The following is an 18414-nucleotide window of genomic DNA, read 5'->3' on the forward strand; positions in this document are numbered from 1 at the left end:
CTGGCTGGCTGGGTAGGTATGCAAATTGCAGGACATGATGCGTACAACTGCCTAAATGAAGACTAATTCTTACCAACAACATATCCAAGTTTTTTGAACCAGAAGAGAAATTCAATGGCAAAAAACCCTACATTAACGCAGAGCTAAGGTTGCTTGGTGGTACATCATCCCCTTGCAGGATGCTGAGTTAAGCAAAACTCAAACGTCTGAAAGCTAGGAAATGCACACGTAAGGTTGCCCACGCAAACTTAACTTTGACCTCTTTCAGCAATGCCCCAAATATGCCCCGTTAACACACATATCATTACTCTGCCACCCCACAGTTGCTGAAATGTATAAGCTCTTCACCTCCTTTTACCACCCATTCACTTTAATGCACAAAATTCCAGGTTCCAGCAACACTAGTAAAGGAAAAATGCTTGTTGGTCAATGCCACCTTCCCTCTACTCTCTTCGAGCTATGCCACATACTCACACTGGTCTTTGGCACTATAAGATTCAGGAGGTTCCAGATCCTGGCATATGCTCACACACTTAGCCAACTCCCCAGAAAGAATACCACAGTGACCAGTTTAAGAACCATTTCAGAACCTTTACAACTCCCTTACACTTAGTCATAGGATACCAGTTCAACCTACACTTCTGCCTAACCATCATTAAAGCATGAGTATCCTCTCATATTCCACCTCACTGCTGACAATATCCTTTGTAATAAAAGCCCTAGCCCTGCTACCGACATAAACTACACTATTCTCCATAGAAATACTGCATCCTGAAGGCACCCATGCACCTATTTCTTCTTCTCATTCACACAGAAGGGTGGAAAACATGGATTTTCTCGTATCACAGGGCTTGTATGCACTAGCGCTTACTTCAGTATACCTTCAGTCACTCAGGGGTGTGGAAAAGCCACACCCGAGTGCCATAAATTACGTAAACCTAAGCGCCTGTGTGAACAGCACTATGCTGGCAGAAGAAGCTCTCCCACCAACACAGTTACTGCTGCTTAGGCAGGTGGAGTAATTATGCTGACGGGAGAGCTCTCCCCCGTAACAGAGCATCCGCACTAGACACGCTACAGCGGCGCAGCTACATCGGTAGAGCTGTGCCACTGTATTGATGTTAGCGTAGACTAGCCCACAATCACAGCTCCATCACATGCCTCAAAATAATCCGCAGACCTCAAACAATAGCTCTACCAAGCACAGCTAACTGCTGCCTCCACCCTTCAGGACAGCTACATCTGACACTGATCATGCTCACTTTACCTAGTGCATGCAGATAATAAATGCTTAGAATGCTCTCACATCCCAGCCCACTACTGACAATACCTATTGCAATAGAACACCTGTGGGCCTGCTAATGCTAACATACACAATTCTGCACTGCAATGCTGTATGCTAGATCCTGAAGGTACCCATGCAGCTCTTCCCTTTGCTCACACACCTCAGAGGGTGAAAAACATTGCTCTCCCTCCTATTGTAATAACAGCTCTGTCACACACACACGTACAGGTGATCCATGCATATCCTCATATGAGACACACACCCGTCTTTACCAAGCAGACCCAACTGCTGCCTCCACCATTCAGTGTAGGTACACCTAACACACAGACTGCACCTGGAGCGTATGCAAATAATTCCCATTGGCAGTGCTGGCCCCAGGGGAAGAGAGGGAAGGTGGTATGGGCAGCTATTATTTTCTTTTGTCCTTTAATCATGTTAGATGGAACCGAATGTATGACAAAGAATGGGATATAAAAGGAGAAGAGCTTGTACATTCCGGCAACTGTAGGGTTGGCACGCTGAAGGTACATGTGAATCGGGCATATCAGGGCATTGCTGAAAGAGGGCATGGGCAACATTAACTATGCATTTCCTGGTTTTCAGATGTTTGAGTTTTGCTCAACTCATTGTTTTGTAAGGGGCCAACATACACCAAGCAACCTTAATTCTGCATTAATGTAGCTTTTTTTTTTTTGCCATTTAATATATAATTATTCGGATTACCTAATACCCTTTTTAAAAAATGCAGTTATTTCGATTATAAATGTATTGATTCAATACAATTATCTTTGTAAATCGTGAGACTGCAAATTTCCACAAATACTGGCAATATGCCAGCAATCTCTTAAAAAAGAAAAATCCTTTTTACAATGAAATTTTGTTTTTCTAGCGCTTCACATACATTTAGTGTGAAAGATGACCTAGTCATTTCAGAATAATGCCTGCATGAGCGCAAGGATGTATGTTTTAAAAAAAAAATCTGTTCAAGTTTTATTAGTTTGTATTGCAAACATGTTTTCACAGATACAATACTGATGAAAATATGGGTACTGTCTCAAGTTAATGCACATTAAGGCACCTGGACATCTTCACCCTTGCAGAGCCCCATTGTGTTCAATTAAAGATCAGGTATTTGCATAAATCTGATGCAGAAAATATGACCTGCACTATTCAACTTTTTCCCAATTTTACAAGGGGCCTCTATGATCTAATGTGTCCTTTTCATCTCCAACTACTATGACCCTGTGATAGAAACCCGACGCTATCAAAAGCCTGAAGAGAAAAAGCATTACTGATCATACAAAATCTGAAGTAGTGTTTAGCAATTTGACTCTCCCCCAAGTATTCTATTGTTGCCCCACACAAAACTGTTTAAATTTGGTTGTTTCATCGTAGACAACAATCATAGGCCTGTCTTCAAACAGAAATATTTTAACATTATGGGTCGTACTTTCATTGGAGTGGGTCTAAGGGTCTGAAGAGTCATGAGACCTGGATTCTATCCTCAGCTCAGCCACTTACCCTTGACCTTGGGCAAGTTGTTTTCATCACTCTGTTTCCCATCCCACCCTCTGTCTGTGTTGTCTATTTTGACAGTAATCTCTTCAGGGGAGGGATAGTCTCTCCCTAGGTGTCTGCACAGTGTCTAGCAGAATAGGTCCCTGAGTTCAACTGGGGCCTCAGGCACTACTGTAAGAGAAAAATAATAATAGTAGATTGACATAATTAGATCTAGTTGCTGAAGCATAGGATATTTACATACTTTACTAGCTTGAAACTGCCTGACTTTGATGTCAAAAACACAATCAGGGCACTTCTCAATTTTGTACTGCTATCTATCTATCTATCAATCAATCAATCAATCAATCCATCCATCAATCCATCAATCATTTGGCTCATACAAAAGCAACGCTAAGTGTACAGTCCCCGTTAGGATGTGGCTTTGCAAAAAGAAAGGAAGCCATACGGAGAGAAGTCACTTCTATAGCACTTTACATCTTTCATGTACTGCATAAACCTTTAATTAATGCCCAGCTTCCCCATGAGGTAGATGAGTATTATAACTCACCTTTTACAGATTGGGGGTAGGGGAGGGAACAGACACTGAGATTAAGCCCTAAACTTTCAAATGAGTCCACTAATTCCTAGTGGCTCAATTTTTGGACACCCAGCTGGTGTTACCAACCCTTAGGCACCTTAAACTGGTCTCCCAAAAACCGAGATACCCAACATTAAGGGACATTTTAAAATTTTAAAAAATTTGGAATTTTAAAAAATTCAAGCCTAAGTATTTGCCCCAGGACAAAGTCAGAGTCAGAGTCCACATCAGAACGCCTTGGCTCCCAGTCGAGTTCAGTGACTAGGCATTGCTTCCTCTCAAAGAAATCTACCATTTTTAGCATACAGCCAGTACACCATGGACAATTTTCACTAAAGAGTTCTCCAACAATAGCTTTTCAAGGACTTAAAAATTTGTCCTATGCTTCACTCACTTGCGGGAAAACACGCAAGGCATAAAGAAAACACTTTGCCTGCTGGGCAAAGAAGAGCGGGGTAATGAGGTGTGTAAAGGATGTATGATATTTGAATGAGAAAGCAAAAGGGTTTCTAATGACTACATAAGAATATGGTTCTCTCTACATTATCTGAAATGACATGAATCTGACAATTCAACAAATCCAATGCTAGAATGCTATAATACGTCTATACCTGAGTGCTATTTACATTTCATTTCAACTTCACTGTATACACGTTGACACTGGTAGCTGAGGAAGCCGAAAAGGTCATTTGATCCTAATGCTCAAAGGTCTGACATCCTTACAATTTTGGAAAACTCAACTACCAGTAATCAGTCAGTTACTTAAATACAGAAATTGACCAATAGGCTAGTCTTCTACCACCCTACTCAGTTCCTATGATGGGCCCCTGGTTTACGTAGCCTTCTTTGTTTTAAACTTTACATACCACCTTCCATCTGCAGATTTTAAAGATTATTTAATCCAAAGAGATGCTGTTGAAGAGCAAAGAGGAAGCTATTCTAAAGCTCCAGTCCCCAACAGTTTGCTGTTTCCCATTTACTCCTATAGCCACTGCAGAACTGTGGGAGAAATGGCAGCTTAGCCTTGACTCCCCCGTTCTCGGCAGCGGGGAATCACTACCATGATTAAAATGTCCTGCAGGTCAAATACAACTTTTAGTGACACTTGTGCAAACCCACTGCTCTTTGATAATGTTATTGTATTACTGTAGCGCTTAGGAGCCCAGTCAGACCAGGACCCCATTGTGCTAGGTGCTGTACAAAAACAGAACAAAAAAAACCTGTCTCTGCCCACCAAAGAACTTGTTTCAGAGTAGCAGCCAAGTTAGTCTGTATTCACAAAAAGAAAAGGAGTACTTGTGGCACCTTAGAGACTAACAAATTTATTTGAACATTAGCTTTCGTGAGCTACAGCTCTCTTCATCGGATGCATCCAGTGGAATATACAGTGGGGAGATTTATATACATAGAGAACATGAAACAATGGGTGTTACCATACACACTGTAATGAGAGTGATCACTTAAGGTGAGCTATTACCAGCAGGAGAGCGGGAGAAAAAAAACCTTTTGTAGTGATAATCAAGGTGGGCCACTTCCAGCAGTTGACAAGAATGTCTGAGGAACAGTGGGGGTTTGGGAGGGGGGAAATAAACATGGGGAAATAGTTTTACTTTGTGTAATGACCCATCCACTCCCAGTCTTTATTCAAGCCTAAGTTAATTGTATCCAGTTTGCAAATTAATTCCAATTCAGCAGTCTCTCGTTGGAGTCTGTTTTTGAAGTTTTTTTGTTGAAGAATTGCAACTTTTAGGTCTGTAATCGAGTGACCAAAGAGATTGAAGTGTTTTCCAACTGGTTTTTGAATGTTATAATTCTTGACGTCGGATTTGTGTCCATTTATTCTTTTACGTAGGGACTGTCCACTTTGACAAATGTACATGGTAAAGGGGCATTGCTGGCACATGATGGCATTTATCACATTGGTAGATGCGCAGGTGAACGAGCCTCTGATAGTGTGGCTGATGTGATTAGGCCCTATGATTGTATCCACATATATATTCAGGGGACACCGATGGCAACGGGCTTTGTTGCAGGGATAGGTTCCTGGGTTAGTGGTTCTGTTGTGTGGTTGCTGGTGAGTATTTGCTTCAGGTTGGGGGGCTGTCTGTAAGCAAGGACTGGCCTGTCTCCCAAGATCTGGGAGAGGGATGGGTATTCCTTCAGGATAGATTGTAGATCCTTGATTCCGTTGGAGAGGTTTTAGTTGGGGGCTGAAGGTGATGGCTAGTGGTGTTCTGTTCTTTTCTTTGTTGGGCCTGTCCTGTAGTAGGTGACTTCTGGGTACTCTTCTGGCTCTGTCAATCTGTTTCTTCACTTCAGCAGGTGGGTATTGTAGGTATAAGAATGCTTGATAGAGATCTTGTAGGTGTTTGTCTCTGTCTGACGGGTTGGAGCAAATGCGGTTGTATTGTAGAGCTTGGCTGTAGACAATGGATTGTGTGGTGTGGTCTGGATGAAAGCTGGAGGCATGTAGGTAGGAATAGCGGTCAGTAGGTTTCCGGTATAGGGTGGTGTTTATGTGACCATCGCTTATTAGCACCGTAGTGTCCAGGAAGTGGATCTCTTGTGTGGACTGGTCCAGGCTGAGGTTGATGGTGGGATGGAAATTTTTGAAATCATGGTGGAATTCCTCAAGGGCTTTTTTTCCATGGGTTCAGATGATGAAGATGTCATCAATGTAGTGCAAGTAGAGTAGGGGTATTAGGGGACGAGAGCTGAGGAAGTGTTGTTCTAAGTCAGCCATAAAAATGTTGACCATGCAGGTACCCATAGCAGTGCCGCTGATTTGAAGGTATTCATTGTCCCCAAATGTGAAATAGTTATGGGTGAGGACAAAGTCACAAAGTTCAGCCACCAGGTTTGCCATGACATTATCGGGGATACTGTTCCAGACGGCTTGTGGTCCATCTTTGTGTGCAGTGTTGGTGTAGAGGGCTTCTACATCCATAGTGGCCAGGATGGTGTTTTCAGGAAGATCACCGATGGATTGTAGTTTCCTCAGGAAGTCAGTGGTGTCTCGAAGATAGCTGGGAGTGCTGGTAGCGTAGGGCCTAAGGAGGGTGTCTATGTAGCCAGAACTTGTGTTATCCCCAGGCCTTCAGTGTACCTGAGAGGTACAACTGAGTCAACTTAATAGAAAGATCTTTTGAAGAGACATAGGGCAGAAAACAATCCAACTCACTCTCCCAAAACCCTTTGGGCTCTGAAGAAGTGAAAGATAACACAACCGTAAAAACCTTACATTTATCATTAATCTAGAATTTTGAATACACGCAAGACAGGAAACTGCTGAGTATGAAAGTGACATTTTCACATAGTCAGTCATATAGTAAAGCGACACCTTTATGGTAAAATATAGTTAGCAACTGGGCTGATGGGAGGAACTATGACTTCAGAAACAACACCCTGAGCAAGTGTCTGTATGTGTTTGATTGACCAGGCTGCTATACTCTCACATACTAGTCCAGGAAACAACTGTGCCCCTCCTTACTTGCTGCAGTTACTCAGCATGGAACCTCTGAGTTTTATGAACTGAACTAATATACTCCCACAAGATAAAGACCAAGTAAATTAAACAATTTCCTGGTTGAAGTGTGAAGTTTCACTTTACTTTTTCTCCCCCTGCGCCCGAAATCTCTTAATACGCTCAAACCTCTGCTATGGTAGTACAAAACAACAACTCCCTTCTGCTACTACATAATGGGCCACAACTTTAAGAAAACTAATATTCAGAATCCCTCAAGCCCAAATGATAAACTGATGGTGAATATGTCTTCTATAATAAGCAAGGATAAACTGTATTATTTGAACACGAAGCACAGCTGGAAAATAGGTGAATTGCAAAATATGTAATGATACTCTACTTCTGAATTCTGTTCAGTGCCTCACATGTTGAGAAAATGAAAAACCACAAGACCTCTGCTTCACACACAACTGAATGTCAAGGCACATCAATGCCATTATTTTTCCTTCACTGAGGTGGACAAAGAGATACATCTGACATAAGCAAACAGCAGTGATAGGAGTAAGAATGCTTCTTCCATATTCATAAAACAATAATCTGTTTGGACTAAGGAATGGCTGAAGGAAAAACAAATTAAGCTTCTCTTGAGTTTGACAGTAATTATTCCCTTTATATGAGTTAACATATGTCAATATATAATATTTTGCTTGAAAAATATTTGTTAGTCAATATAATTTTTTGCAAGTAAACACTTGTTAATATCAGTTGATTTGATTAAATTTTGCCGTTGTTAATGACACCGTTTAAAACAATAGGAGCTTCAGTTGTTGAAAGAGATTAATTTTAGTCTCTCTTTTCAGTGAAGTTACTACTTTTCAATAAATCACTGCATTTAGATTCCACTGTTCAGGTCAGTGCTGGAGGTCCGTCAATGGTAAAACAGAACTGTTTACAATTTCTTTAAGGTGACCTTGTATCTGTCTACTTATACAAGCCTCATCAATGAATATCTGATTGTATTTTATCCTTCCTGTGAGAGAGAGGAATATCTCCATTTTACAGGCTGGAAACTGAGGCACAAGGTAGATTAAAGTGACTTTTCCAAGGTCCCACATGAAGTCTGTGTCTGGGCTGGGAACTGAACCCAGCTCTTCTGAGTTCCACTCCAGTGCCCTATCCAGTAGATGATTGTTCCTATCCTGTCAATAGCTTTTAGACTTTCAAGTACACTGGGGTCCTGGTCCATCCCCAGGGCTCCTAGGAAGAACAGTAATACAAACAATCAATAATAATAGGTCAGTGTTTTTCAACTGGTGAGGACACAAGTAGAATTTGGAGAGAACAAGTAACTGCTCGCTGATCAGCACTCCACTCCCCTCATCTGAGAGCGTGACACAAGCTCCTCAGCACTGCTGTGGCACGGAAGACTGCAACTTCTTTCCCGCCTTATTGTGTGAGAAAGAAGAGCAATGAAATCCCACTGATGCCTCCCCACAGCTTGGAAAACGAGGACAGAGACCGGAACTTTCCCTTTGTCATGCAGGTAGCCACAGGAAAGGGAAGAGAGCTCAACTCCTGCCAAGGCAGATGCACCACAGGAATTTGTGCAAAGGAGACAGGCAAGTGGGGTCACAGGAAGAAAAACGTGGTCAGAGTTTGGGCTGCTAAGGGGGAAAAAGGTTCAGCACCACTTCTACAACCAATCTGATGTATGCAGCACTGAATAGCTGGAAGACAGCAAACAAGGCCAGAATAGGATGAAAAGCTCAAATAAGACTCAAATTTTAAAGGTGGTATTTCCATTTTAAAGACCATGGTTGGTGTTTTCCAAGAAACATAACTAATTTCTTTTCTTAAACGCTGCCATTAACAGTCAGACTTAGGAAAACTGTTAACCTAGAAGATCAAGACATTCTGTTTGAGGAGAAGTTTCTCAGCTTTGCTCAACCCACTTCCTTCCTCCCCAAATTTTTCCCCCTATACTTTATACCAAAAATACACGTTAAAGACATTTAAAGAGAGAGTCATATTTTAAAGCATATTTGATCATTTTCTGGAAGATTTAATCTCTTGAGTAGATACTCTTGAGTAGAGTCCCTAGCTAAAAGTTCAGAGCTATAGATTGTAGTCAGCTGCCCTCAGGGCATCTGGTGGTTTATATAATTCTCAGAGGCTCTCTATCTGTTTTGGAGATATTTGCCATCTTTAATAAGCCTGGAAACTCCCAAGAGCAAATTTTTCCTTTCTTGGATACGGTAGGAAACAGGTTAAAGGTTGTAGGGTAATTAATAACTGACTACAGACTCCAAGTATTACACTAAACATCATAACCCATGGGGATCAAAGCTCAGTATTAGTTAAGAAATGGTAAAGGCTCATTAGACCATCTTTTCCATCTCCCCATCAATGCAGAAAATAGTATTCAGATTGAGGAAGGACCTGATATTCAACTGCCATTTGTTTACTGAAGAGAAAAAATATAAAATGTTTATTTTAAAATTGGCAATAAGCTTCTCTGTGACCTTAAGATGCACAGCAGTAAGGATGGTCACACGTACACCATGACTTTAGCCTCTAGTTTGTCCAAACCTGGTAAAGTTGATTTGTTCCTGGGGATACGTCTACATAGCAACCAGACACCTGCACCTGGCCTGTGCCAGCCGACTTGCGATCAGGGCTCTTTCATTGCTGTGTAGGCTTCAGGGATGGAGCCCGGACTCTAAGTTTGCGTGAGGAAGTCTACCCAGCAATGAAACAGCCTCACAGCCCAAGTCCCGCGAACCCAATTCGGCTGGCATGGGCCAGCCACGTGTTTTTCTTTGCTGTGTACCGTGTGTTTAATAGGAGACTGATACACTGCTATGTGTCCTCAGAAATCCTAATTGAATCCCACACATACTCTTCATATATTACTGCTGAAAATGAAAGCTGAATTTCAGCTAGTGATATGCTGACTTGAAACAGTGTCATTGATGGGCATGGAGCCAAAAGGATAAAAGCTAAATCAGTGAAATCACAGGGCTGACGAGAGGTAGTTCAGAAGTGCCTCACTGAAATCAGACAAAGCCCCTCTGGGTGACTAAAACATAAAAGCTAGGGAACGTTGACTGGTGTGCAGAGACAGAGTCAAAAGAACTGAGGTTAATAACTTAAAAATGGATGATGAGCAATAATTTCTGTAGGATTCAAAATCTAAACTGGACAAAACCAAAACCACCCTTTGTACTTGTGCATTAGAGCCTCTGACATTCCTAGGAGTTAAATGCCCTAGGACCAATAAGTGTCCTGCTGAAAACTATTTTAGAAAAAGTACTTGCCCACTGGGATACTAAGCAGTCATACGAGAAAAGAGTGGGAAGCAAAGGGAAATAGTCAGAATGCAAATGAGATAAAGGGGGAGAGAAATAAAAGAAAACAGGAAAGGGCTACAAAGTAAGAAATTCTTTCAGAGAAAAAAGAGGCAGAGAGACAATACACAAAGGATAATATAAAAATATAAAAAAAAAAGGAAGAGAAAGGGACAAAGAGGAGAAGGCTAAGCAAATGAAATGAAGAAAGGAAAAAATGAAATAAAAAAAAATAGAGACATGAGTTATGGAGCATTCAGGCTGGTGACTTGCACATCTTTGGCTAGCCACTCATGTGGTAAAATGGCATAGATCCATTGTGTCATGCCAGTTATCCCCACTGAAATCAGAGTGAAGATCTGGAGTAGGATGGGGATTGATAGTCAGATATTAACAAGAGGTACAGAAATGCCTATGAATTATATTAATTAATTAAACTGGATACATGTCTCATCAAAATCAGCACATGCAGAGCATCTAGGAAATGTGCAGTCACAATCATAGCGTGAGGGCACATCTTACTTTATTCCATAATCATCACTGTGGTACGTTGTCGAGATAAGACCACACCACACTTATCTGTGAATCACTATGTCACAATGCAATTTAGTCCCCAAATCTCTAACTCTGTTCAGCCGTTGATTACCATATTAAATACTCATCTCTGAATAATACAGACAAATGTCAAACCCTTTTCCTTTTTTTAAAATCTGTGACTCTAGTACTCAGAAAAGTGAGGGAGGATTTAACAGTGCTGACCAGTTCAGGCATAGTACAGGTAACTATTCAAATCTCCCCCCAGATAATTCTGCCAGAGCCTGCTGCCCTCTTCTCCCCACCCTGACTTGCAGCACCCTTGCTTTTCTACCTCTCTGTTCTTTCAAGCACAGATCTATCAACCAAGCTGATGTGTGTCATGGATTGCAAAAACCCCATCCTGGATTAGGTCAAAAGGGACAATCCACTTCCTTCATTTGTAACCTTGAGCATAACCTGAACCTAGGCCTCTAGAGGCGAAACATCGGTGCCCATCTAGCCCTGCCATGAGACTATAAACAATTTCTTTATCCTTCTAATTATTACTACTACTACTAAGGGGGGAGGATCACACGCTCCATAGCTTACATAGGCCTAACTTTTTGCACACACCTGGGGTTCCTTACATCCATTCATTCCTCTGCCCCACAAGCTCCCTATGGGTCACCCTCCCATCCTCCTCTTTTTCAGGGACTCCCCACAACTCCTCCCCATCTCCCCTCTGCCATGGGTTCTATGTAACCCATTATCTCCTTTCTCTCCTACGAGGGCTTCCACCAGCCTACTTTCTCCTTGCAGGGTGGCGCCCACAGCCCTTCCGGTCCCAAGCACAGCTCTATGCACACACCAATACATAAACTCATCATGACAACAAGTTCAGAACATTACAAGCGTTCATAAAAGATCTCACTTGACATAGTTTATACACAATACGACTGTAAACAACCAATTGATTCAATTGCTCATTCTTTGGGGTTCAGACCCCCATTTTCCCCATGGGGTGTCTGGACCTTGTCACAGTGACACCACAGGTTGTGTGTGCCTTTTCTCTGTGCGCTCTTCACTCATTCCAGGGTCCCCCATTCTCCCAGTGTCGTCCCCCCCATTCCACTCATAGGAGGGTGCCCCTTTCTCCCATAGCAGTGGCTGTCTGCCCCCCACATTCCCATCATGCTAGGCTTCCGTATGCCTCATTCCACCACTTTCCCCACAGTAGGGTCCTCCAATCTGGGCCCCCACCATGGCAGGGACTGTGTGCATGCTTCCATGCCCCCCCTCCCTCCCTTTCTGCCCTGCCCCAACTATTCTTCTTCTTTATTTCGGGGAGATAAGTCCTTCAGGGCGCCAACATGTTAAATTCCACTGGAAGAATGAGCAGGGATGAGATAGGGAAAGTTTTGCTAGAAGGCATTAATAAGTGCCATTGACCAGTTTGATCTACAGGCAACTCAGAGACTCTAGAGGCTACGGCGGTGCTAGTGTGATAGCAGGGGCTTTGTGGATTCCCCATTATGCCCCTCCTGGTCTTCTGATCCCCCCCAACCAAAGAAATAAGGTTCTAGCTACTGATGCCTAGAACATTCCCTGAACTTTGGAATTGATCAGACATGGCATCCGAAAGCAACCATTTTATATAGAAAGAAACCAACAGAGAAATGCCTTGTGGTGAGCATAAGGCCTTCACAAGCATGGCCAATTGTTTGTATTACAGCAGTGCCCAGAGATCCCTAACTGTGCTAGGCGCTTTACAAACACATGATAATGGAGCTTCTTCCCTTAGGTAAGTCAGACAAGTGGAATTTTATTCCTCCCACTTTATAGATGGGGACCTGAGGTACAGAAAGATTAAACGACTTGTCCAGGGTCACACAGGAGGTCTATGACTGAGCTAGGAATTGAACCCACGTCTTACAAGTCCCAGTTCAGTGCCTTAACTATATGACCATTCCTTCACATAGACCAGTGGTTTCCAACCTTTTTTCATTTGCAGACCCCTCAAAAATTTCACATGGAGGTGCAAACCGCTTTGGAAAGCTTAGACAGTCTGCGGACCCCAGACTGAAAACCACCATTTTAGAACCATTGTAAGTTATCCTCAAGTGTCACAAGATCATCATTTATATTTATGCAGCATATTACTGATAGACAAATGTCCTTATACTAGTGCATTAGGAAACATCCTGTACAATTTTTACCTTAGGATCAGCAGTGAGCAATTTGAATGCCTGATAGACTTGTGCTTCCTTCACACCTCCACCAAGATCCAGGAAGTTGGCTGGCTTTCCACCATTAAGGGAAATGATATCACAGGTTGCCATAGCAAGACCAGCTCCATTCACTGTAATTGTAAGAGTCAGGTGGTGATATTTTACAAAAGGGAATTCAAACCTGTGAAATGTGATTTAACTATGGCACATCAGCTCAAGACAAGCACTAGTCCTAAAACTTCACTTATTTCTGGCTCCACTTGATTTGTTTCAAATTAGGCCAACACCTGAATTTTTCAGGAGTGACTTAGTAGACATAAATGAACAAAATCATATGAAGGCTGTCCTGTACAAAAAAAAAAACTTCTAAGAAAAGGGATTTCATAATAATTAAAGGTTTCAGAGTAGCAGCCATGTTAGTCTGTATTCGCAAAAAGAAAAGGAGTACTTGTGGCACTTTAGAAACTAACAAATTTATTTGAGCATAAGCTTTTGTGAGCTACAGCTCACTTCATCGGATGCATTCAGTGGAAAATACAGTCAAATAAATTTGTTAGTCTCTAAAGTGCACAAGTACTCCTTTTCTTTTTGATAATAATTAAAGAGAATTACGTACCACACATGTTACTGCACATAACTATCCCCCTCAGAGTAAAGGACAAAAATTATTCTTAATCCAGCAGAAACACAAAATAAAGTATCCTTCACTTATTACTGGTCCCGTAATTCCCCTGCCACACTTACAAACCATGTCTAATTTCATTAACCTTGGTAAGACTAATTCTGCATTACAAAATATTGAATATTCATTTTAACAAATTTGTTCAAATCATGAAAATTGTCACACGATGTTCAAAAGGGGGAATGCTTTCTTCTATTAAAATGTGTTTCGACACACTGGCATCCCATATCCTTTGCTACTTTAAATGCTGCTAGTGTTACAAGGACATTAGCTCATCCGGGTGAGATGAATCAGAATGGTTTGGTACATTAAAGTTATTGCTTCTGTACAAAGTAAGTCTTTTTACATCACATGTAATTTTATGCAGATTTCTACTGTACAGAACAGAACCATAAGGATCAGGTCTTAAGCACTGAATACAATGTTACTGATGGTTTAATGAGCTACATTTTTTTAATGTTAGTTCCTTAAAGATTGAAATGGCATTGGTCTTAATGCAATGAATTGGTTCTGCTGCAACCTGAGCTATCTTTCAAATAACTGGGTAGAGCATAAATCTAAGCACCATAAACTATGGGCAGTAACAAAAGTTACAGTACCTCCATATACCACTTCTCCTTCTCTAGAGGATAAACCATTTTAGCTAATTCAGATCAAAATGAAGTCGTCAACTCTTTTCAGAATAAAATGTTCTGGCTTAAACAATTTACATGCAACTGAAAATGTTCCAGCTTCCCGTTTGCTGTTGCTAGTACTGGTATTACCTATTACTACTATTACCTTCTCACAGAATTTGGGGAAGTGCAGGCGACATCAGCAAAACAATAAAAAGGACTATTCACTCAAAGTGCTGTCAAAAAATAGAATGAAAATCAAAATACACAAATTTTACAAACTGAGAAAGTATATATTTGTCTTTAATCTCTTTCTGTCAGAGTAATGCTCACTATATGACTAAAAATCAACCAGTTAGCTAACAATCTTAGGGTTCACTTGTAACAGTAGATACAGTGTCATCAGATGGAAATGTGATTTTTGAATTGTGGTGTCACTTTAAAGAGTTCACTGGTAATAAAATAGGACCGGATCCTGAAAATACTTAAGCATGTGAGTAAAATTATGTATTTAGATTATTATTCTATTGTAAATATTTCTGATAATACTCTCTGTAACTCACTGAGAACAGAAATAGGTTAGTCAATTGATATTGAAAACTCTGAATTGTTAATTGGTTACACCAAGATATTGACGAAGACAGATTGCTTTTCTTACCAAAGCAAGCAATGTTCCCATCCAGTCCTATGTACTTTAAGTCATATTTGGCAGCTTCATTTTCTATAGGCTCATTCTCAGACTTGTCATCCATGGCAAATATCTCTTTTTGCCTAAACTCGGCATTGTCGTCAAAGTTTATCTTGGCATCAAAGCAAACAACTAAATGAAGGGGGAAAAAACATCAAATTACGGATACTGAATGGTCATTTTGAATTCAGAAATTAACTACTGCATGTGTAATGTCATATAAAAGTGCAATATTCTTTCATAATTATGTATGAAGGTCCTGATTTTGTTTCCATAGTAATCAATAGCAGTTTTGGAAAGCAGGACTAGGGCCCTAAAACACATTTTTCCAAAGTCCAGGCATGGGTGCTGGCACTGCAAGCTTCCCCACACAATAATGTCATGGTGTCCTAAGTTATGGGTTGTGGAAATCACTTCTAGAGGTAGGAGAACAGTGTGTGTTCCATGTTCATTTTAACTGCCCCATCATAAAGATGTCAGTTATGAGGGTAGTTTTCATGATCTGGAGGACGGCATGGATTGCACCCTCAGCAAGTTTGCAGACTACACTAAACTGGGAGGAGAGGGTTACGCTGGAGGGTAGTGATAGGATACAGAGGGACCTAGACAAATTAGAGGATTGGGCCAAAAGAAATCTGATGAGGTTCAACAAGGACAAGTGCAGAGTCCTGCACTTAGGACGGAAGAATCCCATGCACCGCTACAGACTAGGGACCGAATGGCTAGGCAGCAGCTCTGCAGAAAAGGACCTAGGGATTACAGTGGACGAGAAGCTGGATATGAGTCAACAGTGTGTCCTTGTTGCCAAGAAGGCCAATGGCATTTTGGGATGTATAAGTAGGGACACTGCCAGCAGATCAAGGGACGTGATCGTTCCCCTCTATTTAATATTGGTGAGGCCTCATCTGGAGTACTGTGTCCAGTTTTGGGCCCCACACTACAAGAAGGATGTGGAAAAATTGAAAAACGTCCAGCAGAGGGCAACAAAAATGATTAGGGGACTGGAACACATGACTTATGAGGAGAGGCTGAGGGAACTGGGATTGTTTAGCCTGCGGAAGAGAAGAATGGGGGGGGGGGGATTTGATAGCTGCTTTCAACTACCTGAAAGGGGGTTCCAAAGAGGATGGATCTAGACTGTTCTCAGTGGTAGCAGATGACACAACGAGGAGTAATAGTCTCAAGTTGCAGTGGGGGAGTTTTAGGTTGGACATTAGGAAAAACTTTTTCACTAAGAGGGTGGTGAAGCACTGGAATGTGTTGCCTAGGGAGGTGGTGGAATCTTCTTCCTTAGAAGTTTTTAAGGTCAGGTTTGACAAAGCCCTGTCTGGGATGATTTAGTTGGGGATTGGTCCTGCTTTGAGCAGGGGGTTGGACTAGATGATCTCCTGAGGTCCCTTCCAACCCTGATATTCTATGATTCTATGATCTGTACAGTTGTAGTGGCCCCAACAAATCATTTCATCCTTGGGCTACTTCCCCATGGCCTCCTCTCAACACCTTCTTTATCCTCACCATAGGACCTTCCTCCTGGTGTCTGACAATGCTTGTACTCCTCTGTCCTCCAACAGTCCGCGTTCTCCCTCTCAGCTCCTAGTGCCTCTTGCTCCCAGCTCCTCACACGCGCACCACAAACTGAAGTGAGCTCCTTTTTAAATCCAGGTGCCCTGATTAGCCTGCCTTAATTGATTCTAGCAGCTTCTTGATTGGCTGCAGGTGTTCTAATCAGCCTGTCTGTCTTAATTGTTTCTAGAAGGCTCCTGATTGTTCTGGAACCTTCCTTCCCTGCTACCTTTCTCAGGGAAAAGGGATCTACTTAACCTGGGGCTAATATATCTGCCTTCTATTACTCTTCTGTAGCCATCTGGCCTGACCCTGTCACAACACACATATATACACACACACATTACACATTAAATAGCTCCATAGTAGATAAAGAATATAACTGGAGAAAAAGTTTATTTTACAGTCTTTTGGTAAACAGTTTTGGTTCCTTGCAAACTTTTCCTTTAAAGAAATTAACAGCAGCTTTAAGTATACATTAAGCATGATCAACACAACTTTTTATAAATAAAGAAAATGGGAGAGTACCTACAGGACTTTTCTTCAACTTGAACATCTGTTGTGGTTGTAAGAAAGCAGTAAACCACAACTAAATAGGACTATATTTAATAATAGTTATGGACTATTTTAATTCTAAGGGTTAAAAATGAGTTTACTATGAACGGATATGATGAATACTGACTGACTACTTTTATGGATTTTACAAAGGTAAACATCCTAATAGATTAAAAATGTGATAGTAAAAATAAGAATATATACAAATTACTTTATTATTAAAGCACTAATGACCTGTGGTTTGGACATTTACTAGAAATTAATCACTGGCTAAAGCAATTGATGTTTTGCAGCAAGTCAGCCAGACTAACTGCCTGGAAACCATTAATGCTATTACTATAATATAAAATTGAAATAACAATGTTTGTCTGTATCTATTGTGTCTTCAGCTGTGTATTGCCACTGTTGTGCGCGCACATGCACATACACACACACACAGAACAAATTAAAGAGAATACCATATAGAAAAGTATTAGTCTTACTTCATGATGGAATTGTTTTGTTTTAATTCTTTTAAATACAAGAATTTGCTGCCCTTGACTCACAATCAATACTGGAATAAATTACAATAGATCAAGACTAGTCTCAGCTACTTCAGTTTTGGAGAACTACTTACAAGTGTACATGTGTGATAAATACCCCATGGAAGATTCTAGATCTTACTCTATAATAAATACAAATTATGTAAGTATGGGAATCTGCTAGAATAAGAAATATGTGACGTCAATAACATGCTTTCCAATGTACTAGTAATGCATTAATTTTTGTTAACAATGAATTAGGGCCCATACCAACATCAGAACCATACAACCAATTTCCCATTTCAAATGTTACCTTGATTATTTAATAAAAAGACCCAGAGCTAGAATAAAATGCAGTTTTCAGAGGCCCTTGGTTTTCCATTCTAAGTTTACCTTAGACATAAACATTTTCAGTGTCACATTAATGGAATCTTATTTCTCTGGAACATTCATCTTTAACAAAAGGCTACACTATGTACAAAGTAGAAAGAAAAATCACCTATTAATATTTATCAAACAATTTTCACCATCAAAAGCACATTGTTACACGCATGATAGATTATACAAATGAATTTTCCTTCTGAACAAATATCAAAGAAAGCTTCAATACTTATATTCATGGAGAGTTTTTGTTGTTTCTTAGTGGTAAAAGATTTGGGGAGTTGCTAATTCAACAGCTTACAGTGAGAACAAAAAAATAATTAATAAATATTGACAGTTATAGGCCTTTGACTCCAGAGTGTTAACAAAGGAATGTGTTACAATAGGAGACAAAAGAAAACACACAAGGCAACGCATTTCGTAACGGAAATGCAGACATAAGTGAAAAATAAAAGCAGCAAAAAATAAGCCCA

The 18414-nt window shown here is 40.8% G+C and overlaps 1 protein-coding gene across 1 annotated transcript in view; it reads right to left on the reverse strand.

Annotated features, from left to right (window-relative positions):
* The window catches only part of SUCLG2 (succinate-CoA ligase GDP-forming subunit beta), a 230408-nt gene that overhangs the window by 85029 nt on the left and 126965 nt on the right, over positions 1–18414 (reverse strand). The window contains exons 8-9 of the mRNA XM_038410519.2: positions 14892–15053; positions 12926–13068 (exon numbers count right to left, since the gene is read on the reverse strand). Coding sequence (XP_038266447.1) covers positions 12926–13068; positions 14892–15053 — 305 coding nt within the window. The remainder of the gene's footprint in view (positions 1–12925; positions 13069–14891; positions 15054–18414) is intronic.

This window comes from Dermochelys coriacea, chromosome 7, assembly GCF_009764565.3.
Source record: "Dermochelys coriacea isolate rDerCor1 chromosome 7, rDerCor1.pri.v4, whole genome shotgun sequence".
NCBI lineage: Eukaryota > Metazoa > Chordata > Testudines > Dermochelyidae > Dermochelys > Dermochelys coriacea.